This window comes from Ovis canadensis, chromosome 13, assembly GCF_042477335.2.
Source record: "Ovis canadensis isolate MfBH-ARS-UI-01 breed Bighorn chromosome 13, ARS-UI_OviCan_v2, whole genome shotgun sequence".
Taxonomy (NCBI): domain Eukaryota; kingdom Metazoa; phylum Chordata; class Mammalia; order Artiodactyla; family Bovidae; genus Ovis; species Ovis canadensis.
Window position 1 is genome coordinate 54,641,964 of NC_091257.1, and position 27,893 is coordinate 54,669,856.

A 27,893-nucleotide genomic window follows, 5' to 3' on the forward strand; every position below is an offset into this window, starting at 1 on the left:
ATTGATATTTGCACTAATGACACAAAAGCAATGGTGGGAAAAACCTCCGGGACCTCGGTGTGGATCGGGGGTGGGGCAGCAAACTTGCCAGTGGTCACCGAGTTTGCGGCTCTGCTCTCACAGGAGTGACAGGAACAGAAAGCCCGTGACGGGAGGTCACCGCGCACCAGCAGAAAGGCTAAAACTAAAAACAGGGACACCCCTCGGTGCTGGCAAGGATGCTGGGAAATTGGGTCACTCCTCTGTTGCTGGTGGGGATGTGAAATGCTATCCCCACTCTGGAGAACATTTTAGCTATCCCTTAAAAAAACAAACAAATAAGTACAACAGTCATGTGACCTGGTGATTGCACTCCTGAGCATTTATCCCAGAAAAAGGAAGATTTGGATACAAGTGTTCATAGCAGCTGGAGTCAGACCAGGTGTCCTTCAACAGGTGGGTAAGCTGTGTTACCTCCATGCCATTGAATAGTGCTCAGCAGTAGCAAACGATGTACTGTTTTTTTGTTTAAGTGTAGTTGAGTTATAATGTATTAGTTTCAGGTGTACCACAGAGTGATTCAGGTAAATACATGTATATCTGTATAGTAAGTCCTTGTTGTTTATCTGTTTTACATATAGTAATGTATATCAGTTGGGCTTCCCCAGTGGCTCAGTGGTAAAGAATCTCCTGCAGTGCAGGAGCCGAAGGAGATGTGGGTTCATTCCCTACGTCACAAAGATCCCCTGGAGGAGGAAATGGCAACCCACTGCAGTATGCCTGCCTGAAAAAAATCCCATGGACAGTGGAGCCTGGTGGGCTACAGTCCTTAGGATTGCAAAGAATCAGACACGACTGAATGACTGAGCCGGCCAGTCAGCATGTCAGTTAATTTCAAACTCCCAATTTATGTCTCCCATCACCCCTTTCTCCTTTGGTAACTGTGATTGTTTTCCATGTCTCTGAGTCGGTTTCTGTTTTGTAAATAAGCTCATTTGTATAATTTTTTGTTAGATTCCACAAAGAAGTGATATTATATGAGATTTTTTTTTTCTGTCTGATTTACTTCACTTAATGAGATCATCTCTGGGTCCATCCATGTTGCTGAAAATGGCAAATTTCATTCTTTTTTACAGATGAGTAACCTTCCATTGTGTATAAGTGTCACATCTTATTTCTCCATTCCTCTGTTGATGGATATTTATGTTGCTTCCATGTCATGGCTATTGTCAGTAATGCTGCAGTGGACACTGGGGTGCATGTCTCTCTTCAAATTAGGGTTTTCCTCTTTTCCAGATACATGCTCAGAAGTGGAATTGCTAAATGATATGGTTGTTCTATTTTTAATTTTTTAAGGACCTCTGTACTATTGAGGGATGCACTGTTGATTCATGCATCAACTTGGGTGACTGTCCTGTGTGTATGTTTGTGTGTGTATGTGTGTGTGTGTGTGATCGGTTGCTCAGTCATGTGCAACTCTTTGCGGCCTCATGGACTGTCACCCACCAGGCTCCTCTGCCCATGTAGTTTTCCAGGCAAGAATATTGGAGTAGGGTGCCATTTCCTATTCCAGGGGATCCTCCTGATCCAGGGATCCAACCCACGTCTCTTGCATCTCCTACATTGGCAGGCAGATTCTTTACCACTAGAAAATATTCAGAGAATTATGCTAAATGGAAAAATAGGCCAATCCCTAGAGGTTATATACTGTGTGAGTTTGCTTGTATGACATTTTGTAAATGGTAACACTTTAGAGCTGGGTTAAGGATGGGAATGGGGCAGAGGGCAGAGAGGTGTGGTAAGCCAAGAGATCCTTGTGTTGGACTGTCTAGTATCTTGACTGCAATGGTAGGCACATGAGCCCACACAGGGGCTAAAACTGCCCAGATCTGAATACACACACACACACACACACACACACTCACATCAGTGTGTTTCCCTGCTTGTCATATCACACTAGTATTCTGCAGAAGGTGACCGTTATAGGATACTGGGCAAAATGTACAAGGAGTCTCTCCGTATTGTTTTTTTACAACTGCTGGTGAATCTGCAGCTATCTTCATAGACATTTTAATTAAAACTCCCCAAAAAAAGAGGTGAGCCAGTTTCCCTTGAAGCCGTAAACATTATTAACTTATTAAGCCTCAGTGCTTGAGTGTATGTATTTGCCGTATTCTGTGTAGCAAAATGAGATATGGCCATAGCAGTCTTGGGCTGCGGACTGAACCAGGGTGGTGGTTTGAAGAAAAACGTTTCTGCGGTTGTTTGAATTGCAGCACTGCTGTCACAGGGCAGCTGGCAGACAAAATATGGTTATTTAGTCCTGGGGAGCCGGCAGATTTTTTCTTCAAACTGAACGAGGTGAGAGGGTCACTCCATGAAGACAACTGACAGCATGTATCCTCTATGATGAAGACCAAGCTTTTTAAAAAAAACTTAGGCTTTTAGAAAATCAGTATCTGCCATCATAAGCTTGACAGCTCCCCCAAAACTTAAAAACAGGTTTTCTGATGAAGCTGGTGGTGATATTACCAAATGTGGTGTTTTGATATTTTGTGATTAAAAATAGATCAACATTTGGAAAATCTGCATAAGCTTGGTGAACCAATATTTTCCAGATAGACAGGCCATGATATTACAAAATCGTGCAGAGGTAAAAGATTCAAAGTGAAGAAGAGATCAGTAAATTTCAATGTAGTTGGTCATTCACTGATAGATTTCAGATCCACATTGCAACAAATCTTTAATACAATACATACAACACGTTACTTTTTGGCAGAACATCAAAGAAGAATATCCATAATTATCTGAAAAAAATTGTTTAAATACATCTCCTTTTTACAACTATTGTCCTTATGAAGACAGATTTTTTTTGCATTCATTTCAACCAAACTAATATATTACCACAGATTGAATATAGAAGCAGATGTGAAAATCCAGCTGTCTTCCATTAAGCCACACATTCAAGATCTGCAAAAATCTGAAACAATGCTACTCTTTTCTCTAAATCCGTTAGTTCAGTTCACTCACTCAGTCATGTCCGACTCTTTGCAACCCCATGGACTGCAGCACACCAGGCTTCCCTGTCCATCACCAACGCCCAGAGCTTACTCAAACTCACGTCCATCAAGTTGGTGATGCCATCCAACCATCTTATCCTCTGTCATCCCCTTCTCCTCCTGCCTTCATCTTTCCCAGCATCAGGGTCTTTTCCAATTAGTCAGTTCTTCGCATCAGGTAGACAAAGTATTGGAGTTTCAGCTTCAGCGTCAATCCTCCCAATGAATATTCAGGACTGATTTCCTTTAGGATGGACTGGTTGGATCTCCTTGCAATCCTAGGGACTCTCAAGAGTCTTCTCCAACACCACAGTTCAAATGCATCAATTCTTTGGCTCTCAGCTTTCTTTGTAGTCCAACTCTCACATCCATACATGACTACTGGAAAAACCATAGCTTTGACTAGATGGCCCTTTGTCAGCAAAGTAATGTCTCTGCTTTTTAATATGATGTCTAGGTCAGTCAATGGCACCCCACTCCAGTACTCTTGCCTGGAAAATCCCTACAGGCTGCAGTCCTTGGGGTCGCTAAGAGTTGGACACGACTGAGCAATTTCACTTTCACTTTTCACTTTCATGCATTGGAGAAGGAAATGGCAACCCACTCCAGTGTTCTTGCCTGGAGAATCCCAGGGACGGGGGAGCGTGGTGGGCTGCCGTCTATGGGGTCACACAGAGTCGGACACGACTGAAGTGAGTTAGCAGCAGCAGCAGCTAGGTCAGTCATAGCTTTTCTTCCAAGGAGCAAGCGTCTTTTAATTTCATGGCTGCAGTCAACATCTGCAGTGATTTTGGAGCCTAAAAAAAAAAGTCTCTCACTGTTTCCACTGTTTCCCCATCTCTTTGCCATGAAGTGATGGGACCAGATGCCATGATCTTAGTTGAGTTTCAAGCCAGATTTTTCACTCTCCTCTTTCACTTTCATCAAGAGGCTCTTTAGTTCTTCTTCGCTTTCTGCCATAAAGGTGGTGTCATCTAAATATTTCTCTAAATATTTTTGTCAAATTAAAAAATTTGCTTTAACAAATAAATTCAACAAAAATTCATAGAAGAATCCAAAATTTTCTCAATTTTAATTTCTAATACAGAAAGTAGTAGCAGAATTACACAAACCAAAGCTCTTTGGCATCCTCAGGACGCAGGGCTCCTGGGCTGACAGTGAGAACCACTGATGTGCTAAAGAAAACAGTTGTTGTTCAGTCGCTAAGTCATGTCTGACTTTCTGCAACCCCAGGGACTGTAGCCTGCCAAGCTCCTCTGTCCATGAGATTATCCTGGCAGGAATACAGATTCCCAGTCAAAAGCACGTGGTTGGAATCAATAGATCCATTCTGCAGTAGTTGGGAATCTTGTCAAGGTGGACTCTCAAGCCTTGTTTTCTCATAGATGAAGTAGAGACATAATGGTAATATTTACCTCATAGGGTTGGAGTGAGGGTTAAATGCAATCACAGAGGGCATTGAACTTATTACCTGGCCCAGAAGGTGATAGCATGGTGGCTTCATCATCGTTCTATGATCACGGTTGAAACCCTTTAAGGACAGCTTACAGAAACATTAATAGCAATATTTTGAAAGGACCTAAGGTATCTTCCTCTCTTTCCAGGATGGAACACCACTTCAGGTATTTGTAGCTGAAGTTGCAGAACAGGTAGTTGGCATTGCAGTGATCAGAAATGAAATGGTAAGCTGGGAAGTGGATATGACTTCCCTTGACTGTGCCTTTTCCTCTCCTGAATCAACGCACAAGTGGATATGACTTCCCTGACTGCGCCTTTTCCTCTCCTGAATCAACGCACAATTAATTAAACTTTCTAAGTTTAATTAATTTAAACTCTTATTTAATACGAATGTCTCCTTTTCCTGAAGGCTATAGATCTGCTTGCATCCTACTTGGCAGACACTTTTTTTTCAGTTCAAAATGTTTAAAATGTTACAAAGAATACATGAAAACATTCATATTCTAAAAATTCAAATAACCTCCCAACACCAAAAAACGTCTCAGCTCTCTCCCCAAAGAATTACTCTATTGAGAGTTATGCATTTATCCCTTCCAACATCCTTTCTTGCACTTAATAACATGCATCGTGTGTGTTTGTTGTTAAGTGGACATCTAATTTTATTTTGTCCCAATGCACAGCCAATTATTCCAAAGTATTTATTACTGAGCAGTCCATTCTTTCCCTGCTGATTTAAAATGCTGCCTTTGCATTATTAAATTTCCATGTGTCTGTGTCTATTTTTACTCTCTATTCCATTCCATAGATTTATTTGTTGATAGCTATTGCATTATCATGTGTTTTGGTATCTGGTATGGAAGTCTTCTCTTGTTTTCTTTGCCTAGAATTTCTTGGTTTTACTTGAGTGTTTTCTTTTCCTGATAAACCTTGTAACACTTACTATGAATTTATTTGTGCCTATGTAGATTTTACACAATGATTTAGGCAGAACTGATAAATGTAATATTGAGACTTTGCAGCTGGGAACATAGCTTCTGGAAGATATCAAGGAACTTCTCTCCTATTTCTAGTTCACTAAAAGCTTTCATTGTGCATGCGTATTGAATTTTATTAAATGTGTTTTGGCATTTATTGATATGCTCGTGTGACTTTATTTCTTCAATGTATTCAAACTATCCTTGTTCTTAGATTCTTTTGATTCAATATATCTTTAAGAAGTTTTGGAGAGAGGGTGGAAGAGGGTCGGGTCTCTGAGTCCACACACATACAAGTTTTCATCTGTCCTTACACCTGAATTCAGCTGTGTATAGAATTCCTATGCAGATGATTCCTCATCAGAATGTTGTTTTTACTGTCATCATCTTCCAGTAGCCAATGTCACAGATAAAATACAGTCTGATGTAAATAAATGTATGTTTGTTTGCTTTCTCTCTTGAGAATTCCCTTTTCCTTTTTATTCCTGAAATTCTCACAAAGTATCTTATGCTTCTTTTGAGCTTGTGAACCTCTTTCTTCCATGATTTCATTAATTATTTCTTCTCTTTCATTTTCTGTGTTCTCCTTGTCTTAAATTCCTTTTTACATGGAATTGACCCTTTGCCGTCTCATATCTTTTTTCCTGTACTTTTTAGTCTCTTGTACTTCTTACTCTTCATTCTAGGAGATTTCCTTAATTTTTGTCTTCCAGATTCCTAATGCACTGTTCATCCATGTCTATTCAGACCTTCTACTGGAACTTTAATTTCAGAGTTCATGTATTTAACCTCCAAGTCCTTTCCTTGTTCTCTTATTGTTCCTTTATTTTTTGTAGCAGCTTGTTTGTTATGTTTTTTTAATATAAATTTATTTATTTTAATTGGAGGCTAATTACTTTACAATATTGTATTGGTTTTGCCATACATCAACATGAATCTGCCACGGGTGTACATGTGTTCCCCATCCTGAACCCCCCTCCCACCTCCTGCCCCATACCATCCCTCTGGGTCATCCCAATGCAAAAGCCCCAAGCATCCTGTATCATGCATCGAACCTGGACTGGCAATTCATTTCACGTATGATATTATACATGTTTCAATGCCATTCTCCCAAATCATGTGAGATCCTTTTTGGTATCTCTGAGGACATTTGGTAGAGTTTTTTTTTAAAAAATCATCTTCTGTTTGCTGGATACCTCTGTTTCCTCTGGAGTGAGTGGTATGTTTCTCTATCTGATCTTTTGCTTTTCTCAGTTTTCCTCAAAAGTCTGTCCATGTCATGAATGAGAGATTAAATGATCAGTGCCAATGGCTGGCATGGTCTTCTTGACAGTGTTTATCCACTTCTCCATGACATTGCTCTGGCCACTGGGAGGCTGCCTACAAGCTGGGACGCAAAGCTCTCTGGGTTGTTAGCACAGCTGTGAGGAACAAATTCCGAAGCTCTGAGCCACCCTCCAGAAGTAAGCCATCAAAGCAAGTGACTTTCGGGAAACTTAAGCTTTTAGCTTTTCAAAAATTAACAATAGAAATGAGATTAGTAAGTAATAGGAGAAAATAACTCATCTCTCATTATTGTACCTAAAGTCTTTTTTCTTTCATTGGGCATTTTGCTCAGAGAAGACCTGGATCTGGTGCACAGGGCGGTGTGTTTCCTCATAGCAAAGCCCTAGAAACAAGTTAGATGTCCATCCAGAGGGGAACAGCTAAATAGCCACTCCTCTGGCCACATGCTAGAACACGATAATGCAGGAGAGAATCATTAGCTCAGGCTCCAGGTCCCTCCAGGCAAACTGCTTGAAGACCGACCTAAGCATGACAATCAGAGCAGTTCTCTGCCGAGGTGGCCGTTGTAAACTGTTAGTCACTGATAAAGGGCGTCCGGGCAGCATCCACCGCAGGACTGAGTCCCTGTTTTCACAACTCGAAACCTCACTGTGGTAAACATCCTTGTGTGTATATCTTTGGGCATGTGTATTCAACTTTTCTCCCCGAGGATGAATGCCACTTAGAGCAGACGCTGGGGTAGATCTCTTCCTAGTCCCCACCAGGCGTAGTTCAGTCTGTACCCTGGCTCCTTAGGAAGAGAAGGGAAAGGCATGCCCTTAAAATTATTTTAAAATGATGTTTCTTGGAAGATGCATGCCATTTGTTTAAAACCCTCTTAGGTGTCCTTTCTCACCTCTTTTTTTTTTTTTTTTTAGGATATAGAGTATATCCGATCTCACTACAACATTGAAGATTTCATCTACTTCAATCACCACCAGCGCGAAGAGCATGGACACCTGTATCACTTTGTCCTGAATCCCATTTTCCGGCACTACACCAAGTTTTTTCTCAAGGAGATCCTCCGTTTAGGATACAAATCTTGTCTCTACTACCCTGTTTACCCACAAGTCAAGGAAGGCAAGGTAAAAGCGTGTCCTCAGCCACTTCTCCTGCAGATCAGCGTCCACAGTGTCATTTGTGTTGCATGCCAATATTTTGTTTCTTCCTCATTCCATGGATTTTGACTATATATGTATATATATATGATATATGCATCATATACACACATGTATACATATATACATATATGATACATATATACACACATGGTACATATATATATATATATTTGACTATATATGGATTTTGACTCTGAATTTCAAATGGACATACTGAGTTTGGTCCTTTTCACACACTCTAGGGAAAACCCAGAAGGCTTTGAATTTCTGAAACCATCACAACCCACACAATTAGTGAAACAATTTGTTTGCTTTTCCATATCAACCAAACAGAGACTGCAAGCTATGGAAAAGTGTCCTAAGGGACGTGAGAATCAAATTATCTCTCACATGCAGTAGTGAATGCCGAAATGTCCCATGATGTTCTTCAGGCAAAGAACATTCCAGTAGTGAACTCATAGGATAAATCAGTTCAATCCTGAATACTGATGTGCTATCATAACATTCCAAATTAGCACTATAACATCCCATAAAAGTGATGGATAAAAAGTGGAGATAAGTGATATTGATGCAGGCTTTATGTGGTGAAACACCTCTATGTCTGCATAGCACTTGTTATGTGTACACACAGAAGCTCTTGCTTCTGTTCATCCTGCTTCAGTCTCCTTCATTGCACTTCTCACTAGCTCACATTCTGTCTTGTGCCGTGAAGCTGGAGCTTTTTTCCTGTTCAGAGCTCGACCTCCAATGCCTAGAAGAGTCCCACCTGTGCTCACACACACACTCACTGTCCTGCTTGCTCGCAGGCAAGGGCTTCTCAGAGCTGGACTCCCAAGCCATTCTTTCCTGCGAGATGGTCCCTCTGCCACTGAGAATGTCGAGGCAGACTTGAGGGTTGTTGCGAGGCAAACCCCCAGACTAGGTTGAAATTGTCCTATAATCTGTCTGTGGCTCTGCCTGGAGTCTGACACTGTCACTTTTCTTCTTAGTTACCACAGTGAGCTAAGTGGATTTTTTTTTTTTAGTTTTTTATTTTTTAAATTTTAAAATCTTTAATTCTTACATGTGTTCCCAAACATGAACCCCCCTCCCACCTCCCTCCCCATAACATCTCTCTGGGTCATCCCCATGCACCAGCCCCAAGCATGCTGTATCCTGCGTCAGACATCTAAGTGGATTTTTTTAAATGCTCTGAATTTTTCAACTGAAAACAATCTAAGGTATATGGGTACATGCACATAACAGTAATTTACCAACGTATCTTATTTGACAAATGCCTTTTGGAAGAACAGAAGAAATGGGGGAGAAAGAAGGCGAATGGAGAATACGCTCGAAAGATGATTTTTTTTTTTCCTGATGAAAACACAGCACAACAGTAACATGAATGCTCCAGATTTGAAATCACGAAATGGGAAGTGTAACAGCTCTGTCTGAGAAGCATGGCCCTGCGCAATTGCTTTACACTTCCCATTTGGCCAAGTGCCAGCTTGGTGACCTTCAGGATGTGACATTAAATTCTCAGTTTTTAACCTGCATGTGCCAGGTTGGTAGAGTCTTTTTGTGTCCATCCTAAAAAAAAACAGTACCTTGAACTGAACTCAATGGAGGTTCACATATTCCCCTCATGGTGTAGAATTAGCATCATGTTATGCACTATTGTGTATATAACATAGAAACACACTTGGAAACAGATTTCCTCTCTGTCTACACCTCTGGTTGATTTATACACATCCATTTAAACAAGTGCAAGAAGCAATTCCAAATAGTGCAAATGAGGCTCTCCAAATTCTGCTATAAATTCCCAGTTGACAGCAATGTAAGTGAACTCTTGACTGATGCAGCGAAGACAGTTTTCTCCACAGCCTCCTGCCAGAACATGCACGGAAAGCTTGGCCAGGCTTAAAAACAGAGCTTTGGCTAGAGACCCCAAGGTTCTTCTTTTCATTGTGTAATATCAGGCGGTGAAGTTCAATGGTGAAGGATTGAAAAAATCCCTTCTAGAAGCTCTTAAGCTGGGTAACATTAATATCTAAAGCATCCACCTAAAGCATGATTTACTGTAGCCCATTTCAGTAAGCATAAATCTAGCTCATAATTTAGGACAAATATAAATCAAAATAATCTAATCCAGCCCCTACCTCGCCCTCACCTCTCCAGTTTCATCCTTCAATTTTAAAACACTCATTTGATCCAGAAAGGTCCAGTTGAAGTAGCAGAGACTTTCACAAACATGAGGGTGTTCGCATCCCTGCCCTGTTGCCCCTCAGATGACATATCTGCATGCCTTCTTAAAGCAGCTTGTGCCAAAGACACAAAGGTTACCGGGATGCAGATAACACAGCTTATTAATGGGGTCAAATCAAGCTGATTCATGATCACTGTGGAGAAGAATATCCTCCTGGGGAAAATACTTGTGCTGAAAAATCCCATAAACCAAACCACTTGTTTATCTGTCATTCCCACAGAGATAGTAATGCAATTACTCCCATAATTATCTTCATTAGTGTCAGGCATTATCTACAATCCATTCCTCTGCTCGAAGAGTATGTTTGTTTATTTGCCGGTCTCCCCCTCTTCTCCCCACCCGCCCTCGCCCTCCGGTTGTCGAGTCTGGCATCTGTGCGCTCAGGCTCCCACGCCCTCCCCGCTAAAATAGAGGTTTCTGTCTTCCAGGTCCAGAGCCCCAAGGCCCACTCGCTGACGTCTGCCCTCCACTACTTGGTTCCCGTGCGGCCCCGACGACAGATTGTCTATCCCCTGGAAAAGCTTGGCATCAACGCTCCATCAAAGGAGGTCTCCAAGGACGCGGTGGGTAGCCGGCGGCAGCAGGCGGGGCGCGGTGCCAGCGCGGCGGGGCGTGGCAGATGGGGCGGCGCTGCGCGCAGAACGGGGCAGGCGCGGCTCCTTCATCCCGGAGCCCCGGCTCCCCGCGGCCCCTACCCTCGGGTGGTGCCTCCGCGGAGAGCCCGGGGCAGGGCGCCGAGGGGTCCTTGTGACGCGCCCCCTGCATCTCAGGACAACTGGGGCTGGCGTCAGCCTCCCAGCATCGTTGTGGGCTTAGCCGCCTTGCTGCAAAGCAAATGCCCCTTCACTCATGCTTTCGTTGCACGATTTGAGAACCGGTATCTGGCTGCATTAGGACGTCTGGGCTGAGTCTGAGCTGGGTTTTGTTCACTCTTTCGAGGGGAGTCAGCGATGCCCTGAGGGGCGGCGGTGTGTGGGGTGGGGGCGGGGGGGGGGTCGTTAAAATGACAGCCCTGGGCCGCCCTTACTAGCAGAACAAGAGAAGTGAACCACACAGAGCCTAGATTTCGCTTTCAATGGAAGTGTATGCGTAAACAGCCACACACACAGGGCCAGCCATGTTCATGAACTTGGCTGTGACTTAGGCTGACTCACATGTGAGTCTGTTCTGTTTGTGCACTGCTGCTGCTGCTGCTAAGTCGCTTCAGTCGTGTCCGGCTCTGTGCGACCCCATAGGCGGCAGCCCACCTGGCTCCGCCGTCCCTGGGTTGCTCCAGCTCACTTCCGCGTAAATGAGAAAGACATCCCTCAGTGGGCTGACGTTTATCCTCCGTGGGAGAGAAAGTGCAAAGCTGAAATTCTCCACACCTTTAGCCAAGGAGCTGCTCATCAGAGCTGCATGTGCTGCTCAAACCAACTGGAGAGAAGCCTGCTGCTGCCCAAAGTGCATCAGCACACTGTCCCAGCTCCTGCTTTACTTGCTGGGGGTGAGGGGTGCACTCCACCAAGACCATCTTAGAGGCAACTGCCAACTGTGACCCAGGTTGCTGTAAGTCCTACATTTATCTCTAAATTGTAAAATTAAACAAAACTTTTTATTTATTTTCTGATAAGTTCTAAATTTGTCTCTGAGTAGAGACTAAAAACAAATAGCAATCCTTTTGCCCTCTCCCAGTCTTCATCACGGAAAACAGGAAGCACCCACAAAAAGCAGAGCGAATCCTGTGACAGAGAAGAGATTCTCCTGACTAAATCAAGAGACCTTGTCTTCTTTTTTTTAGTGTACAATCCCTCATAGACTGGTAGTTTTATGAAGCATGATTTCCTGAAAGAACAAGGTTAAAAACAGAGGCCAGATTCAAGTCTTATTGCTTTGTTACTACGTTTCACAGACCCTGAATTACTCTGTCCTCTTGCTCTAAAGGGCTTTCCAGGTGGCACAGTGGTAAAGAATCCACCTGCCGATGCTGGAGACATGGGTTCACTCCCTGGGTAGGGAAGATCCCCTGGAGGAGGAAATGGCCATTCACTCCAGTATTCTTAACTGGGAAATTCCATGGGTAGAGGAGCCTGGCGGGCTACAGTCTGTGGGGTCAGAAAGAGTCAGACCTGACTGAGCACACAGGCAACCTTGCTCTAAAAGCTTCTGAAGGCGGAGGGGCCCCTGTCTCAGCCCACTCTATGAGCTTCACTGGAAGTCCCAGATCCTCTCCCCTCAGCTGCAACAAGTTTCAGCTCTTGGCCAGTTTTGCATCTACCGCATCCCCACCCAATCCCCCTTCCTCCTTTATCATTTTGCAGCAGGTACATAGCACTTCACCCAGGACCATAGGTGTGTCTTTAGGTAGCAGGGCCCCAGCATCGCTCTCTAGAGAGGAAAGGGCTCAAGCCCATCTGCAGGACCACTGGCTCGGCCACCACGTGGCCTATAGGGGTGGGGAGACTGGGGAAAAGGACTTTTGTAATGAGATCCAAGAGAGTGTGTTGGGGTCAGGGAGGGTGGCTCCATCTCCACCCATCACTGAAACACGGCTTGTCTGACGTCATGTGATCCCAGGAGAAGGATCCACAGGTGCAAGGTACAGAGATGCTTCTGTGTGAGAGGTGCTGCCCATATGCACCCACTGCTGAGATGCATTCGAGTTTGGGTAGACCACACGGCCGGGCCAGGAGAAGCCCCCGGATGTCAGTGGCAGCCCATGGCCCCAGTGCCTTCAGCTGGTCACTGCGGGGCACGAGTGTGTGGCTGGCGGGATGGGAAACAGTTCAGGGCTGCTGACCTGTTATCGAGGGCAGCATTCCTGAACCTCCAGTGTCTCCCACCCCTGGGAATCTCCAGAACTGGATGACTTTGAGGTGAGCTGAACTCTGGGTGGGGAAAAAAGCCAAAGAAAACATTCTGTTTCATTAACAACAACCCTATCATAACTTTCCAGATTTCTACGAGTTGAAATCCTTGCTCACATTTAATAAGCTTTTCTGTGGTTATCTCTGTGTGTGCTGCGCACACACCCTCCACCTTGCCCTAGAGCCTTGGCTTATTTCAAGACATAGCACAGGATGGATTGTTGAATCCCTACTCCAGAAAGTCAGCCATGGTGTGGTTGGTGCTTGGTATCTGCTGCTTTGTGCTGTGTGGTTTACTGTATTGATGAATTCTGATTTTTTTCCTTTTTTAAAAGAAATTATTTATCTTTAATTGAAAGATAATGGCTTTACAGTATTGTTGTGGTTTCTGCCAAACATCAAGATGCATCAGCCATAGGTATACAGTGAATTCTGACTTTTTTAAAGAAATATTTGACTGCTGCTTGCTGCTGTACTCATTCTCAAGAAGGCTTTAGTGAGACCTGCTGCTGCTGCTAAGTCGCTTCAGTCGTGTCCGACTCTGTGCAACCCCATAGACGGCAGCCTACCAGGCTCCCCCATCCCTGGGATTCTCCAGGCAAGAACACTGGCATGGGCTGCCATTTCCCTCTCCAATGCACCTAGATTTAGTCAAAATGTAGAAATCTTGAAGTATGACCAAAGGATTATTGAGAGCATCATCCACATGGAATGAGCTTGGATGCTCAAACATTAAAATGCTATTATGTTAAATTACTTTAAATTTAAAAAAGATTGTAGGTGGGTTTAATGTTTTAGGCTGCTTATCTGAGACAAGGTGAGCCAGATGGAAGTTTTTCAGGAGGGATTTCTTTTTTGAGATGATTTTACTTGTTTGCTTTTGGCTGTGCTGGGTCTTTGTTGCTGCACGTGGGCTTCTCTTTGTGGTGACTTCTCTTGCTGCAGAGCATAGGCTCTAAAGCACAGGCTCAGTAGTTGTGGCTTGTGGGTCTAGTTGCTTCGTGGCATGTGGGATATTCTGGGACCAGAGATCAAATCCGCGTCTCCTGCATTGGCAGGCAGATTCTTTACCGTTGAACTGCCAGAAGGAAGCCCCTAGAAGGAATGTCTTACAGGGTCCTAAGCACACTGATTTCTTAGCAGAGCAAATAGTATTGCAGCTGCTGAAGTTGGCAGATTGTTTTACTAAATGAATCCCTTTCTTTCCCTTCAAGTTTTACACTCCCCTGTGCGCCTGGAGCTTCACTGGGGACTCAGCTCCCTCACAGAGGTTTCTCTCTCTGGGCACTGGCCTCTCATACATTTTATCCCATTTAAGCCATCTCAGACTGACCATCCGTTCCCTAGCTTTCACCTGGGAAGCCAGTCTTCAAGGGAACAGATCACCCCAGGCATGAGTAATGGGATAGAAAGCGTTTCATCTCGGTGGGTTGCCAATTTGAAGCTGGCACAAGCCAGCAGTGATTGAAATTCATCATCGCATGGCAGAGAAACATGCCCCCTCCCACCCCGAGGCCAAGTTGCTGCTGCCTGGTCTAGATGAATCGTGTCTCTGCCACCAGACCTGCCCTGTAGTTCGTATCAATTGACAGCCCACCCATGTCAGGTCACAGGAAGGGACCTGGAAGACACGTGAATGATTTTCATCACACATCACAGGGCTGGGCCTGGAAGATTCATCATGTTGCCAGTCAACCAGTAGATTCACGGATAAGAGAAGGCTTTTTCCTGACCATAATCCACATGGCGCAGACTGAGAAGACTAGCTTCTCATCTTGAATTGGCTGTCTCGGCCTGTGCATTTGCTTTCTGAGAATTGTTCTGATGGGAATTTTTAATGAAATGAATCAGTGTGGCCCACTTGCATGAGAACCGTGATCAGGGAAATACTCAAAATTTGGTTGAATGGATGACTCTATTAATTACAAACTATGGAGCAATTTGACTTATTCTGGGGTAGTTCTCTGTGCAAGCTGACTTGCTTTCCTTCCGGCCTCCCCCTTAGGGATTCAGAGATGACCATGACAGGGTCCCTTCCCTCAGGGAGCTTACAGTCCAGCGTCAGTATTGGGGCACTTCGTGGGACTGCTTCCTGCTTGTGTTCAGTGAGTTGTGTCCGACTCTTTTCGACCCCATGAACTGTAGCCTGCCAGGCTCCTCTGTCCATGGGGATTCTCCAGGCAAAAATACTGGTGTGGGTTGCCATGCCCTCCTCCAGGGGATCTTCTTGGGGTTGGTTAAACCAGGGATGGGGGAGGGTGCCGCAGCCCCAGCGAGCAAGAGAAGAACAGCCCTGCTGGGGTTGGACCTGTTCTGTGGAATCCCTAGGGAGGGGCAGATGTGTCCGAGGCATGCTTTCCTTTCAAAGACTGGGGTTTTAAATGACTCTTACTTGTGATAATAAACACCAGACAATCTGCTTTGAACTTAAAAAGCTCCTCCCTTTGCTTCGGTACCAGGAGATGCTCCCAGTCATTCACTTCAATCACTTTGGTTCTCTGTGTTGATTTAGAGTATTCTAAATGAATGAGAGTGTCAATCCATCTCTCCTTTTTTTTTTTCTTCCCCAAAACTTTTTGGACCAGATCAATCCATCATCTTTCATATAACAGAACCATCTTAGGAATCAGACGTTTAGACGAATCAATGCTTGTTTGCGTGTGTGTGTGTGTGTGTGTGTGTGGTTGTTTATTCGTAACAGTCTGTTTAAATCTGGACTAATGAATTCTTTGAGGCCCCCATTTTCCCTTTGTCCTTCTACAAAGTAAGAATGACGGTTTGTTTAACCCCCCTTCTCAGAGCTAAGTGCTGGCCCGCCTTTCCTGGTGTGTGAGCTCTCAGGAAGATGTCCGCTCTGGCATTCGGTTACCCTTTGAATCGCCCCTTTCATCTGGCTGCTCTTCCCCAGTTCAGCTGTAATTACCATCTGATGGACTGCTGCTGGATACTGTTTCCTTTGCGCATCTGCTGCCCTAGGAAATTGCATTATTCTCCCAGCACCTGCTAGATTTTCCCAGCTTAATTGTTTCCCCAACCCTTCCTTAAACTTGGAAACTTTCACTGCCTGCATTAGGCTTCTCTTGGTTGTACTTGTGTGTGTGTGTGTGTGTGTGTGTGTGTTTAAATTGACCCTTTAGTATATCCTTGTTTCTAAAAATGCAAACCCATATTTCTCAGCATCATACATGCACTGATCATTAATGGGACCCTTGTGATATTCTCCTGAAATGAAATTAACCCACTTTAAATTATTGCTGTGAATCCAGTTTGCTTTTTCAAGCCACTTCCCAGCCATTTCCTACAGTTACCCAACTTGTGGGAAATGCATTTCCTTTTATTTATGGCAAACCCTTTTCTCTGACATTCTTAGAATAATTTACATAAATGCCTTCATGGGCTCTTTTTTTCCCCTCCTGAACAAAGAATACAAGTACTTTGGTCATTTCTTTCCAATTCTCTAAACACTATCTACTTTAGTATTGTGCATGGTATATATGTATCTATCAAAATGACATGAATCAGTGGTTTATTCTCCTTGTTATCAAATTCCTCTCTGTTAGAAAGGTTACAGAGAGATAAACTACAGCTTCTGCTGGCATTACTAGCATGCTGTTTCTGAGACTTCCTCTGAGACTTCCCATGAATTGTTTCATTGAATCCTCATATGAGCAGCGCTTGTGAATAGTTACTGCTACTGTCATTCTCCAGGTATTTAAAGAAAAACAGGCCTGCAGAACGGAGAGCTAGTGACTTGTCCAAAGGCTAATTCATTGACAGGGCTTCATGCCCAGGCAGTTAGACACCAGAAACTCAGACCATTATATATTCTCTCTTACCTAAACATTAAAGTACTGATATCATGGCTTATTGTAGGAAAACCAAACCACAGAAAAGGAAGATGGCTTGATAAGAAACCTTTTGGAGTCTCCCAGATCTTTGGCACTAGTTTTATAATCAAAAGGTGACTCATAGATAATTGGCTTTCCCCAGAACAGCTGGATTTTCCTCTTGGCTGAGCCATCCAGCCTCACGTTTGATCCTGTGCCAGCCAGACCCTGGCTGGGCTGGGAGCATTCGCAGGGGTCCAGGTTAGAGCCCTGGGGTCAGTTTTTGGACAGCAGCTGATCCCGGCTGTCTGCACATTTCTCTCTGTTGTGTCCAATTTGTTGTTATAAACCTTTCAAAATTATAGTGGCAGCCACGGGAAAGGTGAAAAAAAAAATCCTGTACATGGGTCACAGTATCCATTTTTCAAAATTCACTTCCTTTCTGTGTTTCTGTCTTTCATTAGAAAGTGCTCAGGTAACGCCCAGGATGAGCGACTGAAGGTTCATTTGGGAGGTAAGGCAGGGTGAGCACTGATGGGCCCGCCTGGGCACTGTTTAGAAACTGGGCTGCAGCAGAGGCAGAAGGAGGCTTCACGGTGTGATGAGAAATGGTGAAAAGTAAAGTTACTTCTCCATCTCTCAGTATTGTCAGAAAGTATATCTTATCATTTTCTAGGATAGATATTGTAAGAGAGTCGACCTCTCTCTCTCTTCCTCTCCTCTTTCTGCCTCTCCAGTCCAACAGCTTCATCGAGATATGAATCACCTGCCATACAATTCACCCATTTAAATAGCAATTTATTGGGTCTTGGTATATTAACAGAGTTGGGCAACCATCACCATCTAATTTTAGAATATTTTTGTCACCTCCCCCAGGAAAAAGTAACCCTTTAGTAGTCACTCGCTATACCCCCACCCCTCAGCCCTCGTCAACTACTATTTTACTTTCTGTTTCTACGAATCTGCCTTTTCTGGGCACTTCATTTAACAGAATTACACAACATGTGGCAATTGTGTCTGTCTTTTTTTCATTGAGCATCTTCTCAAGGTTCAACTGTTTTGCAGTATGTATCGATATTCGATTCATTTTTATAGCTAAGTAATATTCTGTTATGTGGACATACTCCGTTTTGTCTGTCCATTCAAGTGATGGACATTTGAGCCATCGCCACTGTTTGGCTACTATGAGTAATGTCACTATGAACATTTGCACACAGGTTTCTATGTGGATGTGTGGTTTCACTCCTGTTGGGTGTTGTACCTAGGATTAGAATTGCTTGGTCACATGGTAACCCTAGGTTTAACATTTTGAGGAACTTCCAAACTGTTTTCCCAAGTAATGGCACCATTTTGCACTTTCATTCTTTTTTTTTTTTTTTTAGATTTTTAAAAAATAGTTATTTTTATTTATTTAGCACTCAGTCTTAGTTTCAGCATGTGGGATCTAGTTCCCTAACTAGGGATCAAACATGGGTCCCCACATTAGGAGTGCAGAGTCTTAGCCATTGGACCAACAGGGAAGTCCCTGTTCTCTCATTCTTAGATCAGACCCAGCACCCCTACTCATAAGTGGTGAGCTGCTGGCCAGCTCAAGGCCATGGATGGGCTGTGACCTTGACTGTTCCTTCAGTTGCAGGAGCGGAGTGTCCCCACTGCTTTGGGAAAGTGCCATGCATATGCTTGGTGGTATGCTGCCAATCTAAGCTTCAGTTCTCTGGAAAGCAGAGATTTTTCCAAAATAAAATCTCTCTTGCCCTCATCTTCCCTGCTTCACCCTCTCTGGCCCATCACCTCCCAGGAGGGGCTACAAGGACGTTTCTGAGCACAGGGAACACCCATCCAGACCCCAAAGAGTGATGTGAGGGCTGCTGGTTTTTCACACCGGTGTGTCCATCGCTTCAGCCCACCTTTGGTAACATTATTTAAATGCATTTGGTAACACGCATTTAAAACAGCTTCTAACAGAAAAAAAAATTCTGAGGCTTTCCTAGGTGCTAATGGGGTTCTTCCCACAATCCAGGAGGGGGGAAATGTGTCCTGTTCCCGGCAGAGCAAGGCCGCAGAAGTCCAGAAGGTACCCAGGACATGCTAGCTGCCGGCTGCAGCACTCTGGACACCCCCTGCCAAGCAAGGCTCCCTGGTGGGCCTGAGCTCCCAGGCAGGAGCTGGCCTCTACAGCTAAGTGGCTTCTTCAGAATCCGCCTTCGGGGAGGAAAGCCCGCCAGTAGGAAGCTTTGCTTTGTGGATTTTAATGGAGCTGAGGATGTAAAATGACAAAGGGGACAATTAGAGCTACAGATGCCTCCCCACCCCCGCCCTGGGGAAGTTGCATCCTCCTCCTTAATTAAAATATATGTATGCGGTTACAAAAGCAGTGCATGGTAATGGTAGAAATTTTAGGGGAAAAGAGAAACGGTAGAAAGAGAACATGGATGAAGCCTGCAATCTTCTATCTATAGGTTACCTTACTTAATATTTTGGTGTTTTTACTTCTAGATTATTTTCTGTGAAAAAAGCCACATGCGATTAAATATGGGGTCATCTGCGCGCAGTGTTTTGAAACATGCACTTTCACTTTTGAGGTTGTGAACACCTTTCCATGTCCCTGGGTATTCTAGAGTGGCGTTTGGGTGGCCGCACCGTCCTCTGGGCCAGGCTCTCTCTGCGTCTTGTGCCTGTGTGGCTTAGCCTGCAACATTCTCACAGGAGTTTGTGTAGTGTTTTCTCCATCTTGCACTGGGGGAACTGAGGTTACGAGCCATTTGATTATATGCCTAAACACTGAACCAGTGGGACTTGTGGGAATAATAACGATTTCTGCCCCCATCATCCTGGGAATATGATTGCTGAGGCCAGCTTTCCCTGCACTCAGACAGACAGTGAGCAAGTCCTGGGGCTTTTCTGGGCAATTTTAGGTAGTTACAGTTGTGTGTGTATGTATACTCAGTCATGTCTGACTCTTTGTGACCCCCATGGACTGTAGCCTGCCAAGCTCCTCTGTCCATGGGATTCTCCAGCAAGAATACTGGAGTGGGGTTCTGTTTCCTCCTCCAGAGGATCTTCCCCACCCAGAGAACAAACCCGCATCTCTTGAGTCTCCTGCATTGGCAGGCGGATTCTTTACCAACTGCACCAAGTGGGTCATTCCAAATTCAGAAAACATGCTTTTAATTCTATAAAATGTCTAAATTCATTTCAGGTAATAATCAAAACTCAAATTCCATTTTCATCCAAATATCAGAGTTTATTCCTTCCTTCCTCTGCATCCCCCCACCCCACCCCTCCGCTGAAACCTGTAACCAGTGAAGGAGGGTTGGGAGCCTCCTCGCTCCTTCTAAGTCGCCATGCCCTCCAGTACTGAGCATCTATTTAGCTTATTAGTATTTAGCTTTTGGGGGGGAAAAGGCCTGTTCATTTCTTATTCTTGTTTAGCTATGTTTCCAGTCCTTCTGGAATGGGGGCCAAGGTGGGGAGGAACAGTTGGGGCAATAGGCGTGTGTCAGAGGATAACTCCTGCCCTGTGTGCCTGACAGTTCTTCTCATGGGTCCAATTCTTTAGAGATCCCTGTCCCTCTGCTCGGGACTGCATCCCATAATTCAGGGACACACCCTCGATGGACATGAGTTTGAGTGAACTCCGGGAGATGGTGATGGACAGGGAGGCCTGGGGTGCTGCGATTCATGCAGTCGCAAAGAGTCGGACACGACTGAGTGACTGAACTGAACTGAACCCTCCAACTCTGCAGCCCAAGTTGGGTTTGCCCCTGGAGATGGTCCTATGGCAAAGACCTCTGATAAGAGCTCAGGCTGTCTGGTCAGCACATGTGGCCAGCACCTTCCCTCTTGGTCGCCCAGTCACCGGCTGGCCTGTTGATGTCATCAGCATCCTTGGGTGGGAACCACACACCACTGCACTGTGTCCACTAGCTGTGGGGACTCACTCGAGAGCCTGAGGCTCCCAAGACCCTTGTCTTGTAACTTAAAGGATGAGGCACCCCTGCCCCTCCTCCTGGGGCTGGAGTGGCATGTGCCCCAGAGCACGTCAACAGTTCTCATTGAGGAAGTTTCCAGAAAAATCCCCTTCTCTCCATTCTTCTGATGCTTTTGTGTCTTCATTGTGAATGAGGGGTTTAAAAGTCACTTAACCAGTGCTTGCCCACCTGCTTTCACATTTTTACGAGCGCAGCTCCGTTGGAACGCAGCAGCCTTTGTCTTCCTGCCTCACGCGTCCTTTGTGACATCCACTCCCCTAGGCCGAGCAGCTGCCAGGTTAGGCGCTGGGACACAGGAATGCCAGACCTGGGAGCCAACACTGCTGCATATAGCTAGGTCCCTAATGTCCTCTCCAAATGTCTGTCGTTATAAACAAGGCCACCATGTCCATCCTTGTTATTTCTGAGTACATTCATCATGACTTTATTTCTGTAAATTCCTAGCAATGATTCTCTAGGTCAAAGGTAAAGCTACATTTCTTTGAACAAAAAGCAAACTGATTTAGGATCTGAGAAAGCAAGCTTGCGATTCCCTACTTTAAAAGATGATTTCTCCTTGCAGTGTGTAAACTACCAGCATGAGGGACTCTCTTTTATTGTAAGATGTAGATTTAAAAATTTTTTTCTTTCTCATTATGGTTTGTCACAGAATATTGAGTATAGTTCCCTGTGCTGAACAGTAGGACCTTGTTGTTTATCCATTCTCCACATAATTGTTTGTTATCTGCTAATCCCAAACTCCTACCTCATCCCTCCCCCAACCCTTCCCTCTCGGCTGTTCTCCGTGTGTGTGGGTCTGTTTCTGTTTCATCAGTTCAGTTCAGTTCAGTCGCTCAGTCGTGTCCGACTCTTTGTGACCCCATGAATCACAGCACGCCAGGCCTCCCCGTCCATCACCAACTCCCGGAGTTCACTCAAACTCACGTCCATCGAGTCGGTGATACCATCCAGCCATCTCATCCTCTGTCGTCCCCTTCTCCTCCTGCCCCCAATCCCTCCCAGCATCAGAGTCTTTTCCAATGAGTCAACTCTTCGCATGAGGTGGCCAAAGTACTGGAGTTTCGGCTTTAGCATCATTCCTTCCAAAGAACACCCAGGACTGATCTCCTTTAGAATGGACTGGTTGGATCTCCTTGCAGTCCAAGGGACTCTCGAGAGTCTTCTCCAACACCACAGTTCAAAAGCATCAATTCTTCGGCACTCAGCCTTCTTCACAGTCCAACTCTCACATCCATATGTGACCACTGGAAAAACCATAGCCTTGACTAGATGGACCTTTGTTGGCAAAGTAATGTCTCTGCTTTTGAATATGCTATTTAGGTTGGTCATAACTTTTCTTCCAAGGAGTAAGCATCTTTTAATTACAGTAAACTGGAAAATTCTGAAAGAGATGGGAATACCAGACCACCTGACCTGCCTCTTGAGATACCTATATGCAGGTTAGGAAGCAACAGCTAGAAATGGACATGGAACAACAGACTGGTTCCAAATAGGAAAAAGAGTACGTCAAGGCTGTATATTGTCACCCTGCTTATTTAACTTATATGCAGAGTACATCATGAGAAATGCTGGACTGGAAGAAGCACAAGCTGGAATCAAGATTGCCGGGAGAAATGTCAATAACTTCAGATATGCAGATGACACCACCGTTATGGCAGAAAGTGAAGAGGAACTAAAAAGCTTCTTGATGAAAGTGAAAGAGGAGAGTGAAAAAGTTGGCTTAAAGCTCAACATTCAGAAAACAAAGATCATGGCCTCTGGTCCCATCACTTCATGGCAAATAGATGGGGAAACAGTGGAAACAGTGTTAGACTTTATTTTGGGGGGCTCCAAAATCACTGCAGATGGTGACTGTAGCCATGAAATTAAAAGATGCTTACTCCTTGGAAGGTAGGTTCATTTTTACCATATTTTCAATTCCACATATAGGTGATATCATATGTTGTCTGTCTTTCTCTGACTTTACTGACAAAGGTCCATCTAGTCAAAGCTATGGTTTTTCCAGTAGTCATGTATGGATGTGAATTGGACTATAAGGAAAGCTAAGTGCCAAAGAATTGATGCTTTTGAACTATGGTGTTGGAGAAGACTCTTGAGAGTTCCTTGGACAGCAAGGAGATCAAACCAGTCAATCCTAAAAGAAATCAGTCCTGAATATTCATTGGAAGGACTAATGCTGAAGCTGAAGCTCCAATACTCTGACCACCTAATGTGAAGAGGCAACTCACTGGAAAAGATGCAGATGCTGAGAAAAACTGAAGGCAGGAGAAGACGTCAACAGAGGATGAGATGGTTGGATGGCATCACTGACTTGATGGACATGAGTTTGAGCAAGCTCTGGGAGTTGGTGATGGACAAGGAAGCCCGGCATGCTGCATTCCATGGGGTCACAAAGAGCTGGACACGACTGAGCCACTGAACTGAACTGATCTGTCTTTGTCTGTCTAACTTACTTTGCTTAGTATGACAGTCTCTTGAGTCCATCCACATAGCTGCATATGGCATTATTTTATTCTTTTTTATGGCTAATATTCTGTTGTATAAATGTACCACACTGAGATGTAGGTTATTAAGCAGATAATCAGGTCTGCAAATAACCAGCAGCCTTCCGTTTCCCCATTAGCCTCTAACTCAGCTGAATCTCTGCTTGCAGCCTCCATTCCACCTGCTGGGAGGACAAAGAACTTTCACCAACTCCAGGCACATTTAGCCATTTAACGTTTAAAAGGAGCCCATTCGGAAATGTTCTATCCTCATTTTTCAGAGATTCAGCCTACCTTCAGCCATCCCCCTTTTGGTACCCAGGCTCCCAAGCAACCCTCAGGGCTCAAGGTGGGGGCACTCTTCACAGATCTCTTTGGATCAGGCCTCAAGTTGGCTGGAACACGAGCTCTCTCTCTCTGCCCTCTCTCATGTTTTATCTCTGACAGTCCCTCCCCCACCATCCTGGGCTTTGGGAAGCTCCTGGACGGCCTCATCCTCTTTACTGCCCTGGTGCCACCCTCAACCACTCCACCTTCTCAGCCCAGGGGGCTGGGCGACCCTGTGAGGCACAGGCCTGCCTACCCCTGTGCTCTCCAGAACCCTGTGGGGATGAATCCTGCTCGGTCCCTCAGCTTTATGGCCCTACCCTGGGGGAGGAGAGGCTGGGCTGCATTTCTCTCTCTCTGTCCCTCCAACTTACCTTCTCTGAGACAGCAGACTCTGCCATCTCCACGAGTTCTTCTGAAATCTGTTGTTTGAAACATCAACTCTGATTTTGGGGGACTCAAAAGTCAGGCTCTTATGAGACTCAAAAGCCTTTCAACCTCCTCTCTGCCTGGAAATGAAAAGGCATGTCTGCCCAACGGCTGGTGTCCCTGGCTGCTGCCTGAGGGGTCGGGAGGGCCAGGAGTCAACGGGGATTTGGCAAGAATGAATCGCATCTGTTAACATAAAACAGTGCCGACTACGACGGTGGCAGTGATGTGCACTTGGCCTGCAGACCCAGCAGGCCTCACGGGGCTGGCCGCTCCCTCTGGCCCCCGGAGTAATGATAAAAACACAACACCATTTGTTCCAAAGTCATTTTATGTCAATAGACATCAGTACTAGAAAGTATCAGAAGTCTAACTTTTAGTCTTATGTGAGAGCTTTTAGATGGTACATCTTGTTAATCAATTCTGGTTGATAAAAAAGTAGGATATGCTCTCTTGAAGACGTGAAAGGTTAGGGGAAAAAAAAAAAAAACAGACTAAGGACCTAGAGAGGTTTTACATTCAAACTGAGCTCAGGTGGATTAAAAGTCTTCCACGTTTTAGTGATTTTCATAAAGCCTTCCGAGTTTATTCATCATTATTTACACACTCACTGAATCTGAGGGGAAAATGGCATTTGTGTTCACGGAGGCAAAGGATTAAATGAGCCTTGGAAACTGAAGTGCCTGTGTCTGGAGGCCTGGCTCTGGTGGCCTGGGGGTGGAGTGGGGGTGGGGGGGGGGCTGGTCTGCCATCCCCAACCATGTGCTGTCCTCCCCGCCGCCCCCCACCCCGTCAGAGAAGCAGCTTGGAGTCCTCAGACCTCAGGCTGCTGCTGTCGTCTAGGGTTGACCCTCTTTCAGGAAGAATAAAAACCTTTACTCCGTATGTTGCCCCAAGACCACTAAGCGTAGTCAGGATTACTGATGTCATGATCTCCATAGAAACCAACTTAACAGGCAAGAAGAAAACAGAAAGCATGCCTGAAAAACAGGAAAATAAGAGAATAAATAAGGTATGGTAGAAGCATAGGAGCCATAAAGGTTTTTTATGGCAGTCTTGTTGCAGATATCAAACATGTCTCAGCCTGCCATCCAGGCGCTGTGGACCCAAGGTGGCAACCGAGAATTGCACGCCACCCCCTTGTCCTGCCTGGCACTCTTCAATTGTGTCCCAGGTTCTGTTTGTTTTGTTTTAAAGTATAGTTCAGTGCGTTGAAATGATCGCCATGGCAGTTGTTATAATTGAGGCTTTTATGGTAGTTTTTGTATTTAACCAAAAGGTGCCAGGCTCAGGCAACACTTTCTGGTCACCATAGTGAGGCTCTGCTGGCTGAAAGCACTTCGATGTCACCTTGGGGTGGTGCCTTCATAAAACCCAAGGTAATGGCTGATAAAAGCGAGCCGGGTATTATTATCTTTCACAAGTGACAATTTGTGAGCAGGTCACAGAGATGGTCTGAGAGTGTCCCATGGAATTGTGTACTGCTGACAACCTGGTACTAGACAACCTCCCTCCCCTCCCACTGGTCACTCTGGGTTGGTAGGTCGGAGGCTACAGACACACAGACAAATACACACCCCCGGTGATCTGACTCACCCCAAAGGCGGGAGCAAGTGCCAGAGATGGAGTTTGGGTGGCTGGGCTTGAACCTGCCCCTGTCCTTGGCGCTCCACCCCCTTGTCTTCTCAGGTGGAGGTGCCTTACTGCTGGTGGGGGTGCTCCCACCGCCTCCCCTATCACTATGTCCTGCTCCCTGAGGGCTGTCTGCTCTGTGGCTTGCTGCCTGGAGCCCCAGAGCCCTTCGCTGTGCTCAGGGCAGCCACGCTGAGGCCCAGTTCCCTGGAGCTCCAGGAGAGATGGCCTGGCTTCTCTCTCCCAGCTGGCCTTCCCTCTGGGGACTTGCCCCCACTGGAGAGCAGATGGGGAATACCTCCTGCCAAGCCCAGATTCCAAAAGAATCTCCAGGCCCTGAGTAATCAAATGCATCTTTGTGAGTGTGTGTGTGTGTGTGTGTGTCTGCGTTATTTATGGATTTATTTCAACTTTAAAGAAATATATATACATAGGACAAAACAGGAAATATATACAAACAAAACTAGTTGTGTTTAGTGCTAGTAGTAGAGGGGATGAAAATTTTTTTCTGAATATTTTGTCTTTGCAAAAGAAAACAAAGCCCTGTGTAATTGAATGACTGTTCAATTAGTCTCATTCTATTTCTTTTCAAAACAAAAAATATGCTAAAAGTAAGAACAACCAAGTAAAGTCAGGAGAAATGTGATAATAGTTAACATTTGTCACACATTATGTATGAAAGGCACTGTTCTATATTCCTTGTAAGAATTAGTACATTAATCCCTACATGCACCCATGGTCTAGAAACTCCTTTTATTGGTGAAGCATATAGTTCGCTTTCAAACTCGTCTTCTTGGATTCTGGTTATGAACCAACCGATCCCTCTGCCATCCCTACCTGTCTGTCTCTCTCACACACACACAAACACACGCTACAATCACCATCCCTAGAGAAGTGCGCAAATTCCAAGCACGTCTACACCCCGTCAACTCCAGCAGCACAGTGGGTGACTGCAGCTTGATTCTGAGTTCTGTTCTTCGCCCGCTTCCCCTGTCCAGGTTCTCCCCAGGATCCGCACAGACCCTGAGCCCACTTCTGTACCCACCACATCACCTTTCCTGGTGCTGTGTTTTTTGTCCTGAATCTGATGCACACCACAATGTGGACACGCCTTTCCCAGAGTCAGCCCTGCCCCTGCGTGGACAGGATCCTATGCACGCCTTATCTGATGGGCCAGAGCAGTGGTGTGAGGGTCCGGAAGGTTTCCCTTCTTCCTTTTCACCCACCAGAGTGCCTCCTGGCCCTGAGCCTGCCCTTGGGCCCGTGAGAACCAGCCTTCTCATGGGCACACACTCCTAATGACACAGCACTGATGCTTTGACTTGTAGTTCATGGTTATTTTAAAAGAATTTCATGCAAGAAGTTCATCAGATAAAATACAAATGTTTCCAATTATGTTCTTAAAACACATCCCCCATTTCTTTGCAATCTTCTGCAGCTTGCTCAAAGCAGAACTAGAGCTATGTGGGATTGCAATTCCCCTTCAAACAGTTATTTCTGTTTTTTAAAAGGGGCAGGGGAAACCCATGGACTCAGATAAGAGTTCAGTATTTCATGTGCCCAAATGTTTGGAAAAGGTTAAATATTTTACCTGGATGGCAGCTGGCCTCGCCTGAACTTCCTCGGAGGGTGTTGTTATCTGGGTAAGAAAAGAATGACAAAGTCGCTGCTATTTTGAAGGCTCTATTTAACAGATGTGTATAGAAATCTATGTATTATTAAATAATTCTTTATAATATGCTTAAGAATAAGCGATTGGTAAGCCTGTTTACGTTCTCACCATCTGGGAGCATTCTGTCACCCATCTGTTCCATGTAATTATGTAATTATCAATATAAGGAAAGAATAGGTGATATACTTAACAAGAAAAACTGGTCCTCGCTGAAGAGGAAAAATGACATGCATCTGTTGAATTCCTTTTTGTTTCTCTTTCTTTATTGTTTGCTGTTTTTTTTTCCCTTTATTTCACAGTTGCATTCAGGCTGTCAGCCTGTGTCATACCCTCAGGAGAGCTGTTTCTGCCATGCTACACACTGCCACACACGTACATGCACACATATGCACGTACACACACGTGCGCAGAGGCAGAGCGATTAGTCAGGTCCTAGAGGCACTGATACCACTTTGAAAGGAAAGAGCAAGGCCACGTTGGCCTTCACCCTCCATCGTCTGCCTCTGGGAGAGCCCGGAGAGTT

General features: G+C 44.9%; 1 protein-coding gene across 1 annotated transcript in view; it reads left to right on the forward strand.

The window, feature by feature from the left end:
• Positions 1 to 27,893, forward strand: part of CFAP61 (cilia and flagella associated protein 61) — a 249,520-nt gene that overhangs the window by 98,944 nt on the left and 122,683 nt on the right. Inside the window, exons 15-17 of the mRNA XM_069547844.1 lie at positions 4,643 to 4,720; positions 7,675 to 7,881; positions 10,591 to 10,725. Coding sequence (XP_069403945.1) covers positions 4,643 to 4,720; positions 7,675 to 7,881; positions 10,591 to 10,725 — 420 coding nt within the window. The remainder of the gene's footprint in view (positions 1 to 4,642; positions 4,721 to 7,674; positions 7,882 to 10,590; positions 10,726 to 27,893) is intronic.